The 23,008-nt window shown below is 43.8% G+C and overlaps 1 protein-coding gene across 1 annotated transcript; it reads left to right on the top strand.

Annotated features, from left to right (window-relative positions):
• The first annotated feature begins 170 nt into the window (after window positions 1-170).
• Window positions 171-22,654, top strand: LOC129861178 (RNA-binding protein 38-like). The gene is made up of 4 exons (XM_055932361.1): window positions 171-3,041; window positions 9,495-9,618; window positions 12,754-12,808; window positions 19,334-22,654. The coding sequence occupies exons 1-4, from the start codon at window positions 2,871-2,873 to the stop codon at window positions 19,731-19,733; spliced, it is 750 nt and encodes a 249-aa protein (XP_055788336.1). The 5' UTR covers window positions 171-2,870; the 3' UTR covers window positions 19,734-22,654.
• Window positions 22,655-23,008: the final 354 nt, after the last annotated feature.

Genomic DNA, 23,008 nt, shown 5'->3' with positions numbered 1-23,008 from the left:
CACTGGACTAGATGATGAAGAATAGGGGCACTTATCATCTGGGTACAAATGATGTCTGGAGACTGGGGGTCTGCGTGAACTAGGAGCCAGAGGTGAGAGGATGAGAGAGGAGGTGAGGGGTTCTTTGATTGGGGGGGTGGGGGTTGTATGAGGTTTTGAGAGGAAGGTGGAGGGTACAGTAGGCTGGAGAGGTGGCAACACTGAGGTCATTTGGAGTGTGGGATCGGCTTGCTTCTGAATCTGTACTGTTGACCAATCAGCAACGAAGGGGCGTAGACTTTGTCTCCTAACTTTGGCTTGCCTCCAGAAAAAAGTGTGTGCCAGAACAGCACAAAAAAACTTAACTTAAGTCCAAAACGAAGACACTTAAACATCACAAAAGGCTGTCATAATACAGTGAATTCAGAAAGTATTCACACCCCTTCCCCTTGTCCACATTTTGTTACATTAGCCTTTTTCTAAAATTGATTAAATAAATTTTTTCCCCTCAGTCGCACAATACCCCATAATGACAAAGCAAAAACTGTTTTATTTTATTTTAACAAATGTATTAAAAATTAAAAACAGAAATACCTTATTTACATAAATATTCAGACCCTTTGCTATGAGACTTGAAATTGTGCTCCGGTGCAACCTGTTTCCATTGATCATCCTTGAGATATTTGTACAACTTGATTGAAGTCCAACTTTGGTAAATTCAGTTGATTGGACAAAATTTGGAAAGACAACACCTGTCTTTATAAGGTCCCACAGTTGACAGTGCATGTCAGAGCAAAAACAAAGCCATGAGGTCGAAGGAATTGTACGTAGATCTCCGAGACAGGATTGTGTCGAGGCACAGATCTGGGGGAAGGGTACAAAACATGTCTGCAGCATTGAAGGTCCCCAAGAACACAGTGGCCTCCATCATCCTTATTTGGAAGAAATTTGGAACCACCAAGACTCTTCCCAGAGCTGGCCGCCCGGCGAAACTGAGCAATCAGAGGAGAGGAGGTGGCCAAGAACCCGATGGTCACTCTGACAGAGCACCATAGTTTTTCTGTGGAGATGGGAGAACCTTCCAGAAGGACAACCATCTCTGCAGCACGCCACCAAATCAGGCCTTTATTGTAGAGTGGCCAGACGGAAGCCACTCCTCAGTAAAAGGCACATGACAGCCCGTTTGGAGTTTGCCAAAAGGCACCTAAAGGACTCGCACACCCTGAGAAACAAGATTCTCTGGTCTGATGAAACCAAGATTGAACACTTTGTCCTGAATGCCAAGTGTCATGTCTGGAGGAAACCTGGCACCATCCCTATGGTGAAGCATGGTGGTGGCAGCATCATGCGGTGGGGATGTTTTTCAGCGGCAGGAACTGGGAGACAAGTCAGGATCGAGGGAAAGATGAACGGAGAAAAGTACAGAGAAATCCTTGATGAAAACCTGCTCCAGAGCGCTCAGAACCTCAGACTGGGGCGAAGGTTCACCTTCCAACAGGACAAGGACCCTAAGCACACAGCCAAGACAACACAGGAGTGGCTTCGGGACAAGTCTCTGAATGTCCTTGAGCCCGGACTTGAAGCCGATCTCTGGAGAAACCTGAAAATACCTGTCCAGTGACGCTCCCCATCCAACCTGACAGAGCTTGAGAGGATCTGCAGAGAAGAATGGGAGAAACTCCCCAAATACAGGTGTGCCAAGCTTGTAGCATCTTAGCAAAGAAGACTCAAGGCTGTAATCGCTGCCAAAGGTGCTTCAAACAAAGTACTAAGTAAAGGATCTGAATACTTATGTAAAGGTGATATTTCATTTTTTTTAATATATATATATTTGCAAAAAATTCAAAAAAACTATTTTTGCTTTGTCATTATGGGGTATTGTGTGTAGATTGACGAGGTGGCAAAAAAAAAATACATTTTAGAATTAGGCTGTAACGTAACAAAATGTGGATAAAGTCAAGGGGTCTGAATACTTTCCCGAATGCACTGTACAGTATATGCACAAACTCTCCCAAACTGTTTCGGTTTGGAAGCATGCATATGAGAGTCAGAATGCAAACCAAAATTCTATCGCTCTGAAATTAAAAACATAATGAACCAACTAAATGTGAGCCCCTCTGCCTTGCTTTGCCCCATTGTTTAGTAGACCTACTGAAGGTAAGAATGATTGATTCATGAGTTTGCCTCCACATGCCCTTTGCACAAAGAGAGTGAGACGAATACACGGTCACCTCAACATTACAACCTTTCATCTTCAGGTTTTCCTGTGATTGGTCACCCCGCGCTTTTGTCTTTAACCACATCAATTTCCTCTCACCCCTATGCCCTATTGACCCTTTCATGTGCGCTGTCTCGAAACAAGACTTTTGCGCTTGTTGTGGCCCTTAAAAATGGAAAGTGAATGTGATGTTTTATGGTCAGCAACTCATCAACTATGAATAAACCAGCCTCAGATCTAGGGCAGACACTTCAAAACAAACGTTGACAGGGGGTGTCGCTAAACCTAGGACGCTCCGCTTATGTATTGGCCAAAATGAGAGTGGGCGTGTTTGAAACTCGCCTAGAAAATACTTCCCCCGCCACCCCCTACCTGAGATATTCCGAAGGAGTAGGCAAGACACCTGTAAAGAATAGACTTAAATCCAGCCTGTTACAACGATAGCGCTGCTTGGATATAATTCAACGCATGGAATAAGGACGTCATTTTGCATCGATACAGACTGGGCGCTTGAGAAAAACCAATGCGCATTTAAAGCTTCCATCTATCGAACGCCCATTTAGTTGTTGAGAACTTTGATTTGTGTTTTCCCCCATAGACCGTTTAGGTTTTCCATTCGAACTCACTAGTGGATCAACGCTTTATCATCAATTTGTTAACAGGTCTGGAGACAATGCATCCCACTATTCAGAAAGACACTACTTTCACTAAGATATTTGTCGGCGGTTTACCTTATCATACCAACGATGCATCCCTTCGAAAATACTTCGAGATGTTCGGGGATATTGACGAGGCGGTTGTGATAACGGACAGACAAACCGGGAAATCCCGAGGATACGGATTTGTAAGTGTAGTCTACTTCAGCTAACAAGACACTGTGCAATACCTCCAAATTCGGCATAACCTTTCTTTTGACAGGACAGAGCGCTTGAATGGGTGACTTGTTGTTTTCCGCCCATGCCATGTTCTTTGGTATTGTACAGGAAGGGGTGAGGGTAAGGTACTGAAATGTGTGAGACGTGCGACAGACTGCCTGGCGATGTGTCAGTTATTTTGTTCCCTTTTGTGTCAACTCGGTGATATACTGTAGGCGAAAGTAGATTAACTCGTATTACTTTCGTAACACATTTGATTTTGTTGCCACTTTTTATATTACAAAAAGCCTATTAACAAACTTATTGCATTGTAAACAATGATGAAAGTGCATTAAAAGACCTACACACATTTCATTATCTACCACAGAATACTTTCAGAACCTATTAGCCACCCTGAATACGGCCACTGTAATTCTTACCCAAACACCTTGAATTGAGCCCATAAAAAAAGCGAGGCAACAGTTGCAGTTTTACCAGGTAGGCTGGGCCCACTGCACATATCCTACACTTTACTGTAACCACTACGTTTCCTTTACATTTTTATTTTCTAACCTTTGTGTCCTGAATGTACATGTGCTGCTGACATTTCTGTGCTCATGTAATCCGCAAAGCAAAGAGCATGGGTCTTAATTTGGTGTAACACTGACACTTTGTTCAACTAACAAGTGTGTGTGGTTTTGCAGTCACATGTTTTAGCATGAGTAGATTATTCCTTAAAAAGCATAACATCAATTATCTCCCAGTCCTGAACAACAACCCCCTTCCAAACACCCATTCTGTCTCTCTATCTATACACACACACACACACACACACACTAACAACAGCAAATATATGTATATGCATAATAAGAGCTGAAAGAATGTGAGATGGTCAAGCGGAAGGCTTTTATTTGCCCTGAAATATTTTGCATTCATAGGCATGAAAGTGTATTTACTCAGTTCAAAACAGAATGGCTGAGGAGAGAACTAATGCCGCAAATGCATCAGTTACTGGGCCTGAAGGATCTCTCCCCCTTTTCCTTCCTATCTCCCTCTGTTTCCCCTCCTCCCTTTCTCTCCCTCCCTCTGGGGGAGGTTGTGTGTCAGCAGAATGCAGTCCCCCCTGGTCACAGAGGTGTGACATGTCAGTTGGTGCTCTGAGATAAGGCTGCAGTTCTATTTTGACTTCCACACACACCACCCCCCCTCTGCCAAGCTGTGTGTGGTAATGAGAGGGGGGGAGGGAGAGGGTCAGTGAGAGAGACAGATTAGAAGACAGACGAGAGTGATGAGGGGAGTTAAAGCAATGCATATTTTCCCTGCCTCCCTGTTCATACACATTTTGATGAGTTTAGCCAGCCAACCAGCGTGTGTTCTGTCTCTGGCCCAACCTGTACAGTCTGCCCATTTCACCCCTGACTTCCCATAGCAGTCTAATTCCCCCAGCAGTCTCAATCAACCTATCTACATTACAGCCACTGTTAGCATAGACCCCCATAGTTTGGTGCCGTGAAATAAAAGCAAAAGAATAATGCAGTGACATCAATGCCTTATACTGTTTGGCGACTTGACTTTGTTACTAATATCATGTTTCAGTTCACCTCACCTAATTTATTAGCAGTTTGTGACTACTCTTACTGTAATGGTTGCCATTGCGCCCAGTGGCAGCCTTGATAGTTTACTCCTGTGAATGTATCTATAGTTATTTGTTTTAAGTGTTTTTTTATGTGCATTATAACTATCAACTTTTTATTTAATTTTTTTAAAGCTAATCAAGTACTGAATACAAAAACCTAGTTATCTTAACCAAAAAACATCCAACTACAAAAGATAGTAGCCTACTTCTCCAATCAACTAGCTAAGTGTTTGGATTCGAACACCAGCCTAGACCTTCCTCTCATCTCTCCTGGGCCGAAGGCTGGACCAAAGATGAAGAAATGGCAGCAACTTTCCTCCACTAGACACAAGGATTCCTCAGACATTTTGAACAGATTAAAACAACCTTGTGCAAGGAGCTCAAGAACAGCCTTATGCAATACGGGATCTTCTGGAAAGCATGAGGACGATGAGGCAGTAGGAAACTGATCAGCAAGTTAATCTATTGTGTACACTCACTTGCCAGTTCTGCAGGCTGACCCTCAGGTAAATGATGTCACCCACTCCAAGACATATACATTCAATACAGAGCGCAGGAGACCAACCAATGTAATGACCAATGTACCAATGTAATGACACTGTTTCCACCAATGACTCAACATGTTTTACACTCTGCAATCCTGATTAACAAAGTCTCCTCTTCTGTATAAGTTTATCTCTGATAATGACTTTGACAAGATCTGCCTCACTGAAACATGACACAGCGAGGTAAACTTACCATCTTAATGAATCAGCTCTGCCTGAATACAAATACATTGAAAAGGGGCACAGCCACGGTGGAGGCCTTGCTGTTTTATACAGACTGCTTTATTTTAAACCCACTGGCTGCTGCTGAGTTTCAGTCTTGAGTACTTTGCTCTTAAATGTAAACAACCAAATCCTATCACTGTTATTCTTGTTTACCACCCCCCTAAGATAACAACCTCTTTTTAGCTCTGAGTTTTCTGAACTAATAATCTCTTTATGCCCCACTCTCTCCAACATTGTAATTTTGGGAGACTGTTGACTCACCCATGTGCTCTATGGCTGCTGACTTCCTTAACTTGCTGGACTGTCTAAAACATGGATGGGCAACTGGCCGCCCCCCCACCCCCCTTTTTAAAGGCCCTCGGATCAATCCCACCCCTCCCCCAAAAACAAAAAGTTTGGTTGTGCATCAGCAGTTTTTATCTTGTAATGTCAGTCACTGATAGTCAGTCAATAAGCCCATGTCAGCTAACATTTTGTAGATTGCTAAGTTAGTTTAGCGGCCAGCTATCTAAACGTGTTATCATGGTCAAATTACCATACAGGGGGCACCAATTTAAATACGTAAATATGTAAATACGCCCCTGATCACACACAAACACAGTTCACTTTCATAGTAGCCACATACAAACAACATGATAATTTTGCTGGTTGTATAATTCCTTCTCGCATCTCTGCGCTCTCCTCTCTCTTTTTTTTTGCTTGTGTACTTCAGTGCACAACACATCAGCTGTCTGTGACCAGGCGAAATAACCTTTCCAAGACAAACCTTCACATCATAACTTCTCACCGCTACACACAGCCTACATCATTGTCACCATATTAGCTAATGTCAAAGTCAACATAGCTACTTGAACTAGCACGTTAGTAAACCCACTACAATCATGCAGTACAGTCAGCAAGCAGTTTAGCAGTTACACCGACGGACCCTGGTGGCAATACATTTATAAAACCAAAAGCTTACCTTGACATGGAAGAGTTCCAGTGTTGGATAGCCATAGCCAGCTAGCTAACATAGCATCCCTCTCTGTTTGAGCTGGGTATTTGAGTAGGCTAAACTAGCTAGCTGCATTTGCTAGCTAAGTGAAACTGACCTTTTTTTAATAAAAATATAGCTAGCTGTCTCTCTTGCTTCTCCTTCATTTTTAAAGAAATTAGTTTGTTCAAAACTATTCAACTATTGTCTTTCTCTGAGTCAACTACTCACCACATTTTATGCAGGGCAGTGCTAGCTATAGCTGTAGCTTATGCTTTCAGTACTAGATTAATTCTCTGATCCTTTGATTGGGTGGACAACATGTAAGTTCATGCTGCTAGAGCTCTGATAGGTTGGAGGATGGCCTCCGGAAGTTGTCAGAAACTCATAATTACGGTGTAAGTCTATGGAAGGGGGTGAGAACCATGAGCCCCCCAGGTTTTGTATTCAAGAGCTTCAAGTTCCTCGGTGTCCACATCACTAAGGAATTATCATGGTCCACACACACCAACACAGTCGTGAAGAGGGCACGACAATGCCTCTTCTCCCTCTGGAGGCTGAAAAGATTCGACATGGGCCCTCAGATCCTCAAAGTTCTACAGCTGCACCATGAGAGCATCTTGACTGGCTGCACCACCGCTTGTTATGGCAACTGCTTGGCAGCTGACCGCAAGGCACTACAAAGGGTAGTGCGTACGGCCCAGTACATCACTGGGGCCAAGCTTCCTGCCATCCAGGACCTCTATACCAGGCGGTGTCAGAGGAAGGCCCTAAAAATTGTCAAAGACTCCAGCCACCCAAGTCATAGACTGTTGTCTCTGCTACCGCACAGCATGCGCTACCGGTGCACCAAGTCTGGAACCAACAGGACCCTGAACAGCTGCTACCCCCAAGCCATAAGACTGCTAAAGCTTCAATCACATCTGTCATCAGTTGTACAAGGTTTTCCAGTCTGGCTTCCGGCCCTTGCATAGCACAGAAACATCTCTGGTTAAAGTTTCCAATGACTGCTGATTCAGGATCTCCCAGCATCCTTCTCCTCTTAGATCTCAGTGCTGCTTTTGACACCGTAGAACACTTCATCCTCCTGCAGCGTTTCAGAGAACACACTGCTGTCTCTGGAACAGCTCTAAACTGGTTCTCCTCCTACCTCTCCAATAGGAAGTATTACATCCCTATTGGAGAGGCCAGATTGGAGGAGTCTGCAGTCACATCTGGTGTTCCACAGAGGTCAGTGCTGGGGCCTATCCTGTTTTTAATTTACATGCTCCCTGACGATACCCTCCCTCACGCTGACGATACCCAGGTTTACATTAACAACCATCCCTGCCCTAGCAAAACTCAGCAGCTGTCTAGAGGACATCAGGGAATGGATGAAAGAGAACTTCCTCCAGTTGAAGAGTAGCAAGACTGAGGCTATGCTTATTTGGACACCCAAGCAGGTCATCAGTGCTGGAAACATCTGCCATACAATCAGCAGCCAGGCCATCCGCTTGTCCTCTGTCATCTCCATCCTAGGAGTCAAGTTTAATCTTTCTCTGTCCTTCGATGCCCACATCAAACAAATATGCAAAACATAATGTTGCCATCTTAAAACCTTTGCCCAGGTCATACCATCACTTTCCCAGCCAGATGCAGAGAAACTCATCCATGCCTTAATCTTTGGCCATGCGCTGTTTTGGGGCCTCCCAGCCAAATCACTAGATAGCCTCCAACTAATCCAGAAAAGTGCTGCCAGGGTCCTGATCAGGACCAAGAGGTCAGACCACATCACCAAGATCCTGGCCTAACTCAACATCAGTGACCTCATCTCATTCAGCGAGCCACTTTGCAATCTCTGCTCCTGCCACTCTACTGCTTCAAGTCCTCAAGACATGTCTCAGAACTATGGCATTCCGAGCCTTCTGCTCCCTTGCCCCTATGGAATGCTCTCCCTGACCATCTGAGAGCCTCTCCATCACTCAGAACCTTTAAAACGGGACTTAAAATTCACTTCTGCAGAATGTATTTTTCATAGTCCTAGTCGCAATCTAAAATGTATACTGGAAAAAAATATAAATGCAACAATTTCAAAGATTTTATTGAGTTACATACAGTTTAAATAAGGAAATTAGTCACTTTGAAATAAAGGCCCTAATCTATGGATTTCACATGACTGGGCAGGGGTGCTGAAATGAACATTTGATAGCTCTGGTGGACATTCCTACAGTCAGCTTGCCAATTGCACGCTCCCTCAAATTTCACATTTTTAGAGTGGCTTTTTATTATCTCAAGCACAAGGTGCACCTGTGTAATGATCACGCTGTTTAATCAGCTTCTTGATATGCCACACCTGTCAGGTGGATGGATTATCCTGGCAAAGGAGAAATGCTCACTAACAGGGATGTAAACACATTTTTGTACAAAATTGGCGAGAAATTAGCTTTTTGTACGTATGGAACATTTCTGCAATCTTTTATTTCAACTCATGAAACATGGGACCAACACTTTACATGTGTTTACATTTTTGTTCAATATATTTAGCACCTAACCCACTTGCTATTTTACCTGCCTTGATTCTAAATGTATGTCGTCTTTATTGTATATACATAATGTTTTTCTCAGTAGAGCTTTGAGAACTCTGTAATGAAAAGCGCTATACAAATTAATTGTATTATTATTATTATTACTAATAATGTAATATATATTGTAATAGATGCGGTCACAGGTGTGTGTGTGCGAGAAAGACACTGAATGTGTGTGTTTTGATGTACCATGTTGGTGATGGCTCTTATTTAGCATCCCGTTGTTAGTAAAATAATAATATAATTGAAAGAACCCCTCCCTGCACACCCAGACACCCACCATTTCCTGTGATAGGTCAGTATGCTAGGTCATAATGTCACACATTGTTAAAAGCACACAGGAACTTTATATCTATATGGATCCAGGACTAGTGCTCAAACATAATAGGGAATACAGGAATTTATTGGTGAGATACAAGTTAAGGGATAAGTATTTTATAAAATCGATATTGGTCACTTCCTGAATTGTAAACCTGTGTGTTCCTTCCTCTTCCTGTCAGGTGACTATGATGGACAGGGAGGCGGCAGAACGGGCATGTAAAGACCCCAACCCCATCGTCGACGGTAGGAAGGCTAACGTCAACCTTGCCTACCTGGGAGCCAAGCCCCCCAGCCCACAGACGGGTGAGTCATGCGTGCACACACACAGAGACCAACCCCACGCATACACAGACACAGACACACACACTACGCAAACATGTGAGCAGATGGCACGTGCATACACACTCTCAGCTGACGACTATTATAGCTACATTCCTCTACATTATATGGTACAACAACACACATTTGATGTGGTCAGGCACAGTGTGAACCACCAGCCTACATCTGTGCCCCTTCAGACTACACACATACACCAAACCATCTGTCACTCTGTGGAGTCTATGGGAAAATGTTGGGCTCAAAAGTACTGCACTACTGTAAAGAGAATAGGGTGACATTTTAGATGTAGCATATGTGTGACCGACCCACAGTAGCGACAACTGTAGTATACTGTATCTCGATGTTGGGTTGTTGTTGCTTTGTTACACGTCAAGCATGCAGTTGATGTGATATGATGAGTGTACAAACTATTTTGAACTCCTGCTCTTTCCATGACATATGGACCAGTTGAATACAGGTGAAAGCTATGATCCCTTATTGATGTCACTTGTTAAATCCACTTAAATTCAGTGTAGAAGTTTAAAGAAGGATTTTTAAGCCTTGAGATAATTGAGCCATGGATTGTCTGTTTGCCATTCAGAGGGTGAATGGGCAAGACAAAATATTTAAGTACCTTTGAATGGGGTATGGTGGTAGGTGCCAGGCGCACCGGTTTGAGTGTACCAAGAACTGCAATGCAGCTGGGTTTTTCACACTAAACAGTTTCCTGTGTGTATCAAAAATGGTCCCCAACCCAAAAGACATCCAGCCAACTTGAAACAACTGTGGGAGGCATTGGAGTCAACGTGGGCCCTCAGTGTACTGTATGTCAGCTTGGTATTTTGTTGTGTGTCTGTGAGAGTGAGATGTGGAAAGAGGGAGAGAGAAAATAGGGAGAGGTTGTTTATGAGAGAGGAAGAAATAAACAGATCTGTCTCTTCCTTGTTCTGTGTGACTCCCCTCACCCAGGGAGTCATGATAAACACACCCGGAGAGAATGACCAAAGGGTGTGGGTGTGTTTGTGTTTGTGTGAAGAGTTACAGGAACATTAAGTGTTAGTGAGAAAAAAGGAGGGGATTGAGAGGGAGGGAGGCAGGGATAGAAGGAAGGAGAGAGAGGAGTCTCCTCTTACTCAGAGAGAGAGAGAGAGAGAATTCACGCCTTTTCCTAGACCATGTTGCTATGTGCATAAGAGCAAAGTTAAGCAGCATATTGGTTGTTGAGAACAATGTGGCGGAGGCAGCAGCGGCGTTAGATGAGAACAGCCCTGGCCTTAATTGTCTAAGAAAAGTGAGGAGAGAGGAAAACCCATCTTAATTAGGTCTGTAATCAACAGCCTAACTGTTAAATGTGCCTGGCTTTATAAATCATCCATATCTACAGAAATAAGACAGATCCTGCTACTGTTTGAGTGTTTGTTTAATAGCCTACTGATTCTGTGAGCGCCAAGCCTCAGGCAACCACATGTCAGATAAATTGCAGAATTTATGAAAATGTTTTTCACCTTCATAATAAAGGCTTTACACTTTTTTTTGTTAGAACATCGTCTCTGGTATTACTTATAATTTATTTAGTGTTTACACTTCCACATTTTCAGAAAAATTATATTTATAATAATAATAACCCTAATTGTTCTTGATATCTGTGTTATTATACTATTGTTATTATTATAATCATAATAATAACTAATGTTATCATTAGTAGGCTTAGTATAGCAGCCTTGTGTAACCACCACTGAGGTGTAGGCCAAAGAGGACATCCTGTTTAGTCTTAATACCATAACTTACTTAGGCCTACATTTCAATACTTATATTGGCTACTGTATCAATCAATCATTCATTCGTTGATATGAAATGCAATCAAGCATTTTCGTTTTAAAATAAAGCGACCCTTGAATAAATAAATAAACTGTTTCATTTCAGAAATTACATTCACAAATGAATGTGACTGTTTTTAGTCTTTGCTATAATTAATTTGGAGGTGACAGGTGTAGCCTGGTGGTTAGAGCGTTGGGCCAGTAACCGAAAGGTTGCTGGATCAAATCCCCGAGCTGACAAGGTAAAAATTTGTCGTTCTGCCCCTGAACAAGTCAGTTAACCCACTGTTCCCCTGTAGGCCACCATTGTAAATAAGTGACTTGCTTAGTTAAATGTAAAAAACATTTTTTTAAAGGCTTTACAAAAAAAACATTACAATAAACTCTCTGGTACGCTTATAGTTTATTCAGTGTTGTTTACATTGTTCCAAACGGTCATAAAAATTATATTGTAATCTAACAGCACCTGCTTGGCACACATAATATGAAAGCAGAGCTTGTTCCTTAACTTTCTTGATCTCCAGTATTTTCAACAACTAGTCAAATTTATTCCACACATCCGACTTCCCCTTTACCTCCTAAGCAACCAGTAAAAATTCCCCCGTTTCGAGTTTATTTGTAACATCTATTTTGCTGTCACATGCATTGAGTTTGTTATAACCAATTTATTGATGTGATTAGGATATGCAATAAGTCAGGCCCTATTGGTCACGTGCATGCGATGCATACATGTGTACGTAAAGAGAGCAAGGTTTGAGGGAATAGGGAATGTTTATCCTAAGCAAATGAGGGATTTTGGTAACGTGACTTTTCAGTCAGAAACAACGGGTGCTAGTCAGTCACTCACTGTCATTTTTTTAACATGGAGCAGCAAGTCTGAGCACAATCAAATCAATTGCGGTCATACTCCCTCTAGCAATTTGTGTGTCTTAGTTATTTAATTTAACAGTGTGCTTAAAGCATCAGACAAGCTCAGTGCATAAAGTTGATTTGATTAAAACCCATAAGATGTGTCTATATAGAGAGAATGTGTCAGCGCATGTGTGTTGTTTCTCATGTGTCCCTGTGGATTCACTGTTTCACTTGTTTAAAAAATGCCAAAGTCTGTTCAACTTACCGAGGGAAGGAGGGACAGAGAGATGAAAAGTAAGAGTGGTAGGAACTCTTCCTCCAGGAACACTCTGTCCACTATGCAGGCTCTGTCTGTCTGTCCTGTCTTTAGCTCAGATATCCCTAGCTGTCTTCTCTCTCTTCAGTATCTGATGGTCTCTGACCCTGACATGTTTTATCTGTTCTCTCTCAGGTTTCTCCATCAGAGTGCAGCATGTCCACCCCGCCCTGATCCAGAGGCAGTATGGGTAAGGAGCAACCAATGGACACGTTCGAGCAGATACATTTGGTCAAGTCGGTGACCATCGTTGGTCACCACCATTTAAAGTGTGTTGCATTATGATTATAAAAATTGTCTGACTTGTGATCAAATGTCATACAGTTTTTGATGAAGTTGCTGCAGTTGCTTCTCACCAACTGCACCATGCAGGCATCACCTCCCTTGTGGGAGGCACTATTTGTCAACCAATCATTAGGGTGTTTTTGTTTGACCCACTCAAAGATGTAACTAAAACAGGAACCAACTTTTCCACGATTCTAAAGTTTCAGGGCATACAAGTGATATTTGAGACCTCTAATCAATTAATTGTATACATATTATGTTTGTGAGTGTGTGATATGGGGGTAGAGAGAAGTTTATTTATACATTTATACAAAAAAACATTTGTATACAATAGCAGCTAGCTATGTTATAATCATTTGGTGGGGGATTATTATATTTGTCCTATCGACAGATTTTTTTCACCTCGACTCGGGACTTGAAACAATCGACTTTTCGGTTACTGGCCCAATGCTCTAACAGCTAGGCTACCTGCCATGTTGATCTGAGCCTTGCTGTTTAAAACCACTACAGTGTCCCACTTTCGGCTGTCGCAGATGCACCTCCCCCGACTTCACTCACCGACTTTTGTCTACAGTCTGCTTTAAGCTTACCGCTTGAACACACTCAGTGTCTCACTGTCTGTCATTACTTTCCCTTATCTGTTTTCTTCATCTCTTCCTCCCATCTCCTCTGTCACGAATGCCATACACAGTATTTTCTGTTGACTATTTCTCCTTCTGGTCACCTGTCTGTCCCTCTTTCTGTCTATCTGTGTCTAACGTGAGATGCCTGGGCTTCCGAGGCTAATCTTTGTCTGTCTAGTTGTGTGTTCATCCCTTTGTTGTAGCTAACCGTCTCGTGCAGTCTGAGAATGACCCTTCCCTCAGCCAGCTGTGCTACTGTCAGTTACATGATGTCAGTGAGAATACCCAGATTCCTGCCTGCTTCACTTAACTGGCTGGCCTGCTGCTGTTTCCTAACATGGCTACATTTGGACATGGGGATATTCTTAGCCTGCTTATCGCTCTCTTTCTCTTTCTCTGCCACCCCCCCCCCCCCTCTTTATCTTTCCTTCATATCTTTCTCTCTCTCTTTCTCTCCCCCCTCTGTATCTTTTTTCTTTCTTTCTTTCTTTCTCGCTTTCTTTCTTTATTTCTTTCTTTCTCTCTTTCTTTCTCTCTTTCTCTCCTCCTCCGTATCTTTCCTTCATCTTTCTTTTGTTCTTTCTCCCCCTCTTTCTTTCTTTCTTTCTTTCTTTCTCTTTCTTTCTTTCTCCCCCTTTCTCTCTTTCCCTCTCTCTCTCTTTCCCTCTCTCTCTCTCTCTTTGCTTCATACCTCTCTCTCTCTTTGCTTCATATCCCTCTTTCTCTCTTTGCTTCATATCCCTCTCTCTCTCTTTGCTTCATATCCCTCTCTCTCTCTTTGCTTCATATCCCTCTCTCTCTCTTTGCTTCATATCCCTCTCTCTCTCTCTTTGCTTCATACCTCTCTCTCTCTTTGCTTCATACCTCTCTCTCTCTCTTTCTCTCTGTGTTTGTTTGTGCTTGCGTTTATGTGAGGAAGAGCACTGTTGACACATACTCCCTGTTGAAACCCTGTTTCAAGCAACTCACTCTCATGCCGATCAGTGTCAGTCTGGTTCTGAATATTCAGTACCAAAGTTATTGCAGTGATCTACTTCGCAACTGAAGCCTGCTAACTCACTCTGTTTAACCCAGAAACAAAACATTTCTGACATCTGATTGGTCAGAAGTGAGATGACCAGAGCTGTCCATGTCTCCTGATGAGTGCTATACTATATTAGGCTAAATGACCATTTTCCTATTCTGTGAGGCCGGTCTGGTTGGGCTGTGTGTTCTGTAGACTAGATCAGTATCCGAGATTGTGATAGGCCCTTCAAACCCCCATGCCTCACAGGGCTATTAATATTGCAGCCGCCAGTCCTCAATTATTGAATGATATATTGAGTGATAAGGGAATTGAGGCTGACCCAGATGAGCCTTTGAATGAATGATGGCAGTTCTCCTTCAGAGAACCAATGGAAATTAAAGCACAGGTTCTCCATCTCCTCTACTGGGTTTGATCATGATAATATCACTGTCTGTCTGCCACCACAATGAAAATGACTTGCTCTTTCTTCATCTTCTGTGGAAGTCACTAGGTATAGAATGTTCAACTTGTCACTCAGTTGGTTGAGCATGGCACTTGCACTGCCAGGGTTTTGGGTTCGATTCCCATGGGTGACCAGTATGAAAATGTATGCACTCACTACTGTGTCGCTCTGGAAAAGAACATCTGCTAAATGACTAAAATGTAAAAAAGAGATTGATCTATATTCATGAAGCCTTGACTACCCTGTCAAAACACACACCCAAAAAACACACCCAAACTCATAATTCTGGCAGTAAGTAAGCACCATTATCTCAACTAATACTGTCATACTCCTCCTGTGGGGAGTTCCTCCTTCTTAAGCCATGCTCAGCTTCTCCAGGGGCTTTCCTGGCCTGGGGTTTACATATGGTCCTGTGTGTCTGTTTGTCAGGTGTTTAAGTGAAGAGGGGACTAAGTATTAATGCTAGGAGTGGCCGTAAAGAGGGGTGTGTCTGTGTTTGTGCGCATGTCATGTGGGAGTTCAGGATGTGGTCCAGTGCCCGTGGCTGCCCTCTCTCTGTCTCTAGCGCCCCTGAGGCACCCTCTGTTCCAGCTAGCTGGCAGGGTGCTGACAGAAGTGAGATTTAGCACTTTATTAAAATTCTGTTCTTTTTTTGAAGTAGGAGGCCGGGCAGGTGTGGTGTTTACAGGGCTGGGGTGTGTTTCCTGTTGAAACACAGAGATGGGGGGGGGGGGGGGGGGGGATCAGTCACTGCACACACCTGTTTGGGGGAACAGACAGGACAGGATGTGAGGGCTGTGTGGGGGTGTGTGTGCATTGAAAGTAGAGTTGTCCTTTGCTGATTTGGCAGTGTTAGAATGACTCAAACTGAGCCTCGCTGGTAAACATCCTATCATCCTCCCACTCTTTCTCTCTTTACAGTCTCCTCATTCCCTTACCTTTTCCTCCCTTACTTTCTCTTTCTTGCTTTTTCGCTCTCTCTTCTCTCTCTCTGCCTGTATTTTACCCTTTATATCCTCTAACCCTCTTCCATCCCCTCTGTTGGGTATTGGGGACAAACCAAACTGTTTTCCCTAAGGTGTTTTTTTCTGCTTCCCAGCGACCAAATTAGACGAAGCTCACCACTAAAATAGCCAATTCTAAAAATCTAATTATCACAACTCCTCTGAAAGGCATTGACATTTACAAACATCTGATCATGCACACATCTCCCATTGTGTGGTATTATTTTACAAGGATCCTGATTCACATATTATGTGTGCTTGATGGAACTCTTTACATACAGTATACAGGGGTATCTTGGTTGGCTAATACTATGCCAAAGCTAGGACTGCTCGAAAGATGAGTGTCCAATGCCGTGTCAGTCATTCACTGCCCTCTCTCCCTCTCCCTGACTCCCACCTCCCAACGCATGACCTTTTGTGTCACCAGAACTATTAAAAGCTGCAGCATCCTAAGGCATGATAGATATGATGGGTGATCCTTCACCTCTTCTTGCTATCTCTCCATCCTTCTGCCTTCCCTCTTTCTCTCTCTCTCTCCCACTCACTACAGCCTTGGCTAGTTGAAATGGACAGTAGGAGAGAGGGAGTGGAGAGCTCAGTCAGGTTGTTCTGCTCTCATGGGTCTGTTTGTGAATACTGTACACCCACACTGCCTGCTGCACCAATCAATCCTGTCTTGCTGCCCTCCCTCTCTCCTGCATCTGTATGTGTAGGGTTGTGAAAACGTTTACTGTACGTGTATGTGTGTATATTTGTGCATTGTCTACTGTAGATGTGTTTTTACTGTACATTTGTGTATGCCACATTGTGTGTGTGTCTGCCACTGAGGACGTGAGTCAAGGGGAGCTAGGAGGCGAGGGGAGGCCTAGCTCCCTCTCATAGATTGCCACTGTCACATTGGATCCATCAGCCTGATGCACAGGGCAGAGCAGGCCAGCAGCACAACACAGACGGACGGACGAGACTTGTAATTCCAGTGTGTGAGGCAGTTGTTCTTTGGTCCTTTTGTTAGTAGTGTGTGCGTGTAACCCATTAAACTTTGTTTCTCCCTCTGTATTTTGGGGTAAGCAGCTCTGAGCCCTCGTTTGTCTCCGGATCAGCAGTTAGGAGCACTGTCTCAGTTATTAGGTTATTATTGGGTAAAGAAAGAATAAGGTCATGGATTTGGACAGGCCAAGCTGGTCCAGAGACAGTTATTATTTCAGATGTTGGCTATAGGCCCCCTCTTGTTCTGTCACTTCTTGCTCAACAGCTCTGATCTATTTTTGCAGCTGTCAGTGGAACTGAAGCAAGTTACGTTTATAAGTGGGCAGCCGAAGGCAAGGTGAATTGTGGGAAGACAACAGTGTTGTATGTACCCTTTAATTACAATGGCTCAGAATCATACTGATGCTGTCGTGTGTACTATGATGTTTACTATTATTAGAAATAAATATTTTACCAGATAAGTTAACTGAGAACACATGATGGTGCCGGAGGGGATGGCTGCCCTCTTATTAGTTCTTAACCAACCATGCTATTTATTTATTTTTTGTGTTTGTAACTTGTTTTGTACATAATGTTGCTGCTACCATCTCTTATGACTGAAAAGAGCTTCTGGACATCAGAACTGTGATTACTCACCTCAGATTAGACTAAGAGTTTTTCTTCAATGAGTCAGACGGGAGGGAGATACTACAGACACCCGACCAGGCCCAGAACCCCGTCATTTGCTGGAGAAGGAAATGGAGATCAGGGTGCCTTGTGAGGATCAGGTGACGAGTGGCTAATCTACCTTTGCCTTCCGTCCTGCTAGCTAATGTTGAATCGCTGGAAAATAAATGGGACGAACTGAAAGCAGGTCCTACCAACGGGACATTTAAATGTAAACAACAGCTGGTGCACGATATCTAAGGAAGTCTTGATGTTTTGCTCGCCTGAGGTAGAGCATCTCGCGATAAGCTGTAGACCACACTATCTACCTAGAGAGTTTTCATCTGTATTTTTCGTAGCTGTCTACATACCACCACAGACCGAGGCTGGCACTTAAACTACACTCAATGAGCTGTGTTCCGCCATAAGCAAACAGGAAAACGCTCATCCAGAGGCAGCACTACCTGGTGGCCGGGGACTTTAATGCAGGGAAACTTAAATCAGTTTTACCTTATATCAGCATGTTAAATGTGCAACCAGAGAGGAAATTATTCTAGACCACCTTTACTCCACACACAGAGATGCGTACAAAGCTCTCCCTCGCCCTCCATTTGGCAAATCTGACCATAATTCTATCCTCCTGATTCCTGCTTACAAGCAAATATTTAAGCAGGAACCACCAGTGACTCGATCCATAAAAAAAGTGGTCAGATGAAGCAGAAGCTAAACTCTGACGAACCATCGAATAGGCAAAGCGTCAATACAGAACTAAGATCGAATCGTACTACACCGGCTCACACACTCGTCGGATGTGGCAGGGCTTGCAAACTATTACAGACTAGAAAAGGGATGCACAGCCGAGAGCTGCCCAGTGATACGAGCCTACCAGACGAGCTAAATTACTTCTATGCTCGCTTTAAGGCAAGTAACACTGAAATATGCATGAGAGCATCAGCTGTTCCGGACGACTGTGTGATCACGCTCTCCGCAGCCGATGAGAGTAAGACCTTTAAACAGGTCAATATTCACAAGGCCGCAGGGCCAGACGGATTACCAGGACGTGTACTCCGAGCATGCTCTGACCAACTGACATTTTCAACCTCTCCCTGTCTGAGTCTGTAATGCCAACATGTTTCAAGCAGACCACCATAGTCCCTGTGCTTCCTGCTTTAATTTTTCCAGCAGCATCTGGTCTCCCATCCAGGGACCGACCAGGCCCAACCCTGCTTAGCTTCAGAGGGAAGCCAGCAGTGGGATACTGTGTGGGCGGGCGTAGGTTTCTGACATTCTCTCATGGCTATGATAATTAATCGTACACCAAGGACTCACAGTGGTTGTGATAATTATGATGGGGGGTGGTTTCTGTCCTCTCAGGGGGTCAAGTTGAGCGTTTTGAAAGGGTGGTGAGTGATATTGTGGATGTGTGCATATCTCTCCTACATGGTAGGTTGGTCTGTCCTTATTTGTGGCCTTAAGTCCATGTGAAATGTGGGTATACAATAGTGCTGTATGTCCTCTGTAATTACAGTGGTGTGGTATATAATCCACAGATACTGTAAATAAACTGTCTATTTTGTGTATGTGCCTTTTTCTCCACGATGGCTGAGCCCTCTGTGCCGTTAGGCGTGTGCGTGCACGCTAATGTATAACTGTATACTAAACACTAATGTATTGCTATCTTTCTTTCCATCTGTCTCTTTAGATTGGCCCAGCAGTGTATGTACCCCCAGGCCTTCCTCCAGTCCAGTCTGGTGCTCCAGTCCCACCTCAGCCCCTCTCAGGCCTCCCTCACTTCTCCATATCTGGACTACAGCTCAGCCTATGCCCCCTACACCTCCACCACCTCCACTGGCCTGGAGCACTACCCCTACACCCCCTCCCCCTCGCTCTCTGCCAGCTACCTCAGCTACCCCTATACCCCCTCCCCCTCGCCCTCCGCAAGCTACCTCAGCTACCGCTACTCCCCCGCCACACATAGTCCCACCATTTCCGCCCCCCTTACCCCGCCCGTCCACCCCTCCCTCAATCCCTTTGCTGGCCTCTCTGTCCCCCCTGCTGCCTACTTCCAATACTCCCTCCACCAGCCTGACCACATGCTGTGAGGGTGGACCTGGGAGAGGGAGGTGTGGTGATGTTGGGTGAGGATGATCAAAGGCGTGCACTGATGACAACATGAATGGAGACTTGGAACAGGAGGATTATTGCGCTATGACCTGTGACATCATCAGTATGAGACTCCCGACAGCCGATGAGAGAGTGGGTTCTGAATCCAAAGGGCTTTGTCAAAACGAAACACACTGGGACGTCTTCCTGTTTTTCTATTAGGGTTATTATCCATTGTTGTCGCAGTTGTTACTATGCTACTATTGCTGTTGTCGCCAATGTTTATACAAATGTTTTTAGCTAATGATGGAAGTAGGAGCTATCCCTGTGTCCAATGCCAAACATGATGGAGTCAATGGAACATGAGAACTGAAAGAGGGGAATGAATGATTCTGGATCAACCTAGATCCTTGCACTCCTCCTTACCAATACAGAACACCCACTTCGTACACCAAGCCAAGGCCAGCCCTTCAATGTAGTGGATGGGGCTTGAAGGTTGGGCGAAGAAGGGTTGGGTAGCCATTATATTTAACTAGATGCTCCACCTCTCTTTTCTGGAAGTTGTACTGAACGTTTCACTAGCGATGTGAGAGAGAGGCAGCATCCTCTTCTGGACATTTCTTCAGGAATACCTTTCTCTACGTGGCCTTATAGCCTCTCTCTGTTTCCATGTCCTCCATGAGTGCAAGTAAGTTATTGCAGATTGAGAATCACACTTTCACTGAATATGCAATTATTATTCTGATGGAGTATGGGATGAATATTTATAAGGTAGGCAACATTGTAACATGCTTTTTATATCAATGTTACTCTAACTTAATCATGTCAAGTCAGATTTTTGTAAAGAAGGTATTTCCATATTCATGTTTATCCTCAGAGACCTGCAGCAGCTGGGGTAACTGACTATCTCAGTATTGTTTAAAGTGAGCAGAGGCAGAAACTACAGGCTAATGGAGGATGTATGATCTGGTTGTAGAATAGTAATGTAATGTTTTAATGATACAAGTGTTGTCCATCAGGTGAGTTGATGTCTGCAGAGAACCTGACTGATGCTATGGGCTAGACTCATGTATGTGTACAGTCGTGGCCAAAAGTTTGTAGAATGACACAAATATTAATTTTCACAAAGTCTGCTGCCTCAGTGTCTTACGATATTTTTGTCAGATGTTACTATGCTATACTGAAGTATAATTACAAGAATTTCATAAGTGTCAAAGGCTTTTATTGACAATTACAAGAAGTTGATGCAAAGAGTGAATATTTGCAGTGTTGATCCTTTTTCAAGACCTCTACAATCCACCCTGGCATGCTGTCAATTAACTTCTGGGCCACATCCTGACTGATGGCAGCCCATTCTTGCATAATCAATGCTTGGAGTTTGTCTGAATTTGTGGGTTTTTGTTTGTCCCCCCGCCTCTTGAGGATTTACCGCAGGTTCTCAATGAGATTAAGGTCTGGGGGGTTTCCTGGCCATGGACCCAAAATATCGATGTGTTATTCCCCGAGCCACTTAATTATCACTTTTGCCTTATGGCAAGGTGCTCCATCATGCTGGAAAAGGCATTTTTCGTCACAACTGTTCCTGGATGGTTGGGAGAAGTTGCTCTTGGAGGATGTGTTGGTACCATTCTTTATTCATGGCTGTGTTCTTAGGCAAAATTGTGAGTGAGCCCAGTCCCTTGGCTGTGAAGCAACCCCACACATGAATGGTCTCAGGATGCTTTACTGTTGACATGACACAGGACTGATGGTAGCGCTCACCTTGTCTTCTCCGGACAAGCTTTTTTCCGGATGCCCCAAACAATCGGAAAGGGGATTCATCAGAGAAAATGACTTTACCCCAATCTTCAGCAGTCCAATCCCTGTACCTTTTGCAGAATATCAGTCTGTCCCTGATGTTTTTCCTGGAGAGAAGTGGCTTCTTTGCTGCCCTTCTTGACACCAGGCCATCCTCCAAAAGTCTTCACCTCACTGTGCGTGCAGATGCACTCACACCTGTCTGCTGCCATTCCTGAGCAAGCTCTGTACTGGTGGTGCCCCGATCCTGCGGCTGAATGAACTTTAAGAGACGGTCTTGGCGCTTGCTGGACTTTCTTGGGCGCCCAGAAGCCTTCTTCACAACAATTGAACTGCTCTCCTTGAAGTTCTTGATGATCCGATAAATGGTTGATTTAGGTGCAATCTTACTGGCAGCAATATCCTTGCCTGTGAAGCCCACGGTTGACAGAGGAAGAACAATGATTCCAAGCACCACCCTCCTTTTGAAGCTTCCAGTCTGTTAATTGAACTCAATCAGCATGACAGAGTGATCTCCAGCCTTGTCCTCGTCAACACTCACACCTGTGTTAATGAGAGAATCACTGACATGTCAGCTGGTCCTTTTGTGGAAGGCTGAAATACAGTGGAAATGTTTTTTGGGGGGGATTCAGTTCAGTTGCATGGCAAAGAGGGACTTTGCAATTCATCTGATCACTCTTCATAACATTCTGGAGTATATGCAAATTGCCATCATACAAACTGAGGCAGCAGACTTTGAAAATTAATATTTGTCAATATTTGTCATTCTCAAAACTTTTGGCCACGACTGTATACGTCAAATGTATACACGCGTGACTAAGTCGCTTTGGATAAAAGCGTCAGCTAAATGGCATATATGTGTGGGGGATACAGTATTTGTCGGTGTGTGAGTGCGTGTCAGTGTATGAGTCATGTGTGTTTTGGTTAGGCAAGTGTCATCCCCTGGCCCCCATTGTAAGCCATTGTGAGAGTCAGTGTTGTGCCATCGTCTCTGAGCCAGCTGCAGTTTAGGGTACAGAGCTGCTCCAGGAATCTCTATGTGCGGTACCACCTTATTTACATGTATAATGAAGCCATACAACCACATCAGAAATATGTATAATAAAAATAATTTGTTATTACACACAGTCACGTGTTTGTTTTTTGCAAACCAAAATGACGTGTGTGTGTGTGTGTATAAGTGTTGGTCTGTGTGCTCTGGTACATTCAGATGATGATGATGTGTACATTATGTGTGCGTGTGTGTGGACACTGGAACATTTGTTTATTGTTCTGGTGAACCTTGCCCATGAGTTGTTTAGCCACGGACCATCAAGTCTACTGTAGTTCTGCTATGTGTGACACAGAGATAGAGGACTCATCTTTATATCTATGCCATTATAGCATCTGTGACAGCATGGGCAGTGCCATTGAGGCTACAACCCATAGGAATCCCCACCTAGTTGACTACTTTGACTACTTTAAAATGGCGGAAGCA

This window comes from Salvelinus fontinalis, chromosome 8 (genome assembly GCF_029448725.1).
Source record: "Salvelinus fontinalis isolate EN_2023a chromosome 8, ASM2944872v1, whole genome shotgun sequence".
NCBI lineage: Eukaryota > Metazoa > Chordata > Actinopteri > Salmoniformes > Salmonidae > Salvelinus > Salvelinus fontinalis.
The sequence above is the reverse complement of the archived record's forward strand: the minus strand, read 5'-3'. Positions and strand labels throughout refer to the sequence as shown.

Bases quoted from the DNA above. Each gene is read 5' to 3' on its own strand.
- LOC129861178 (XM_055932361.1), top strand. From the start codon at position 2,871: ATGCATCCCACTATTCAGAAAGACACTACTTTCACTAAGATATTTGTC. The intron at 9,619-12,753 runs GTGAGTCATGCG...GTTCTCTCTCAG, and splicing joins GCCCCCCAGCCCACAGACGG to GTTTCTCCATCAGAGTGCAG. The intron at 12,809-19,333 runs GTAAGGAGCAAC...CTGTCTCTTTAG, and splicing joins CTGATCCAGAGGCAGTATGG to ATTGGCCCAGCAGTGTATGT.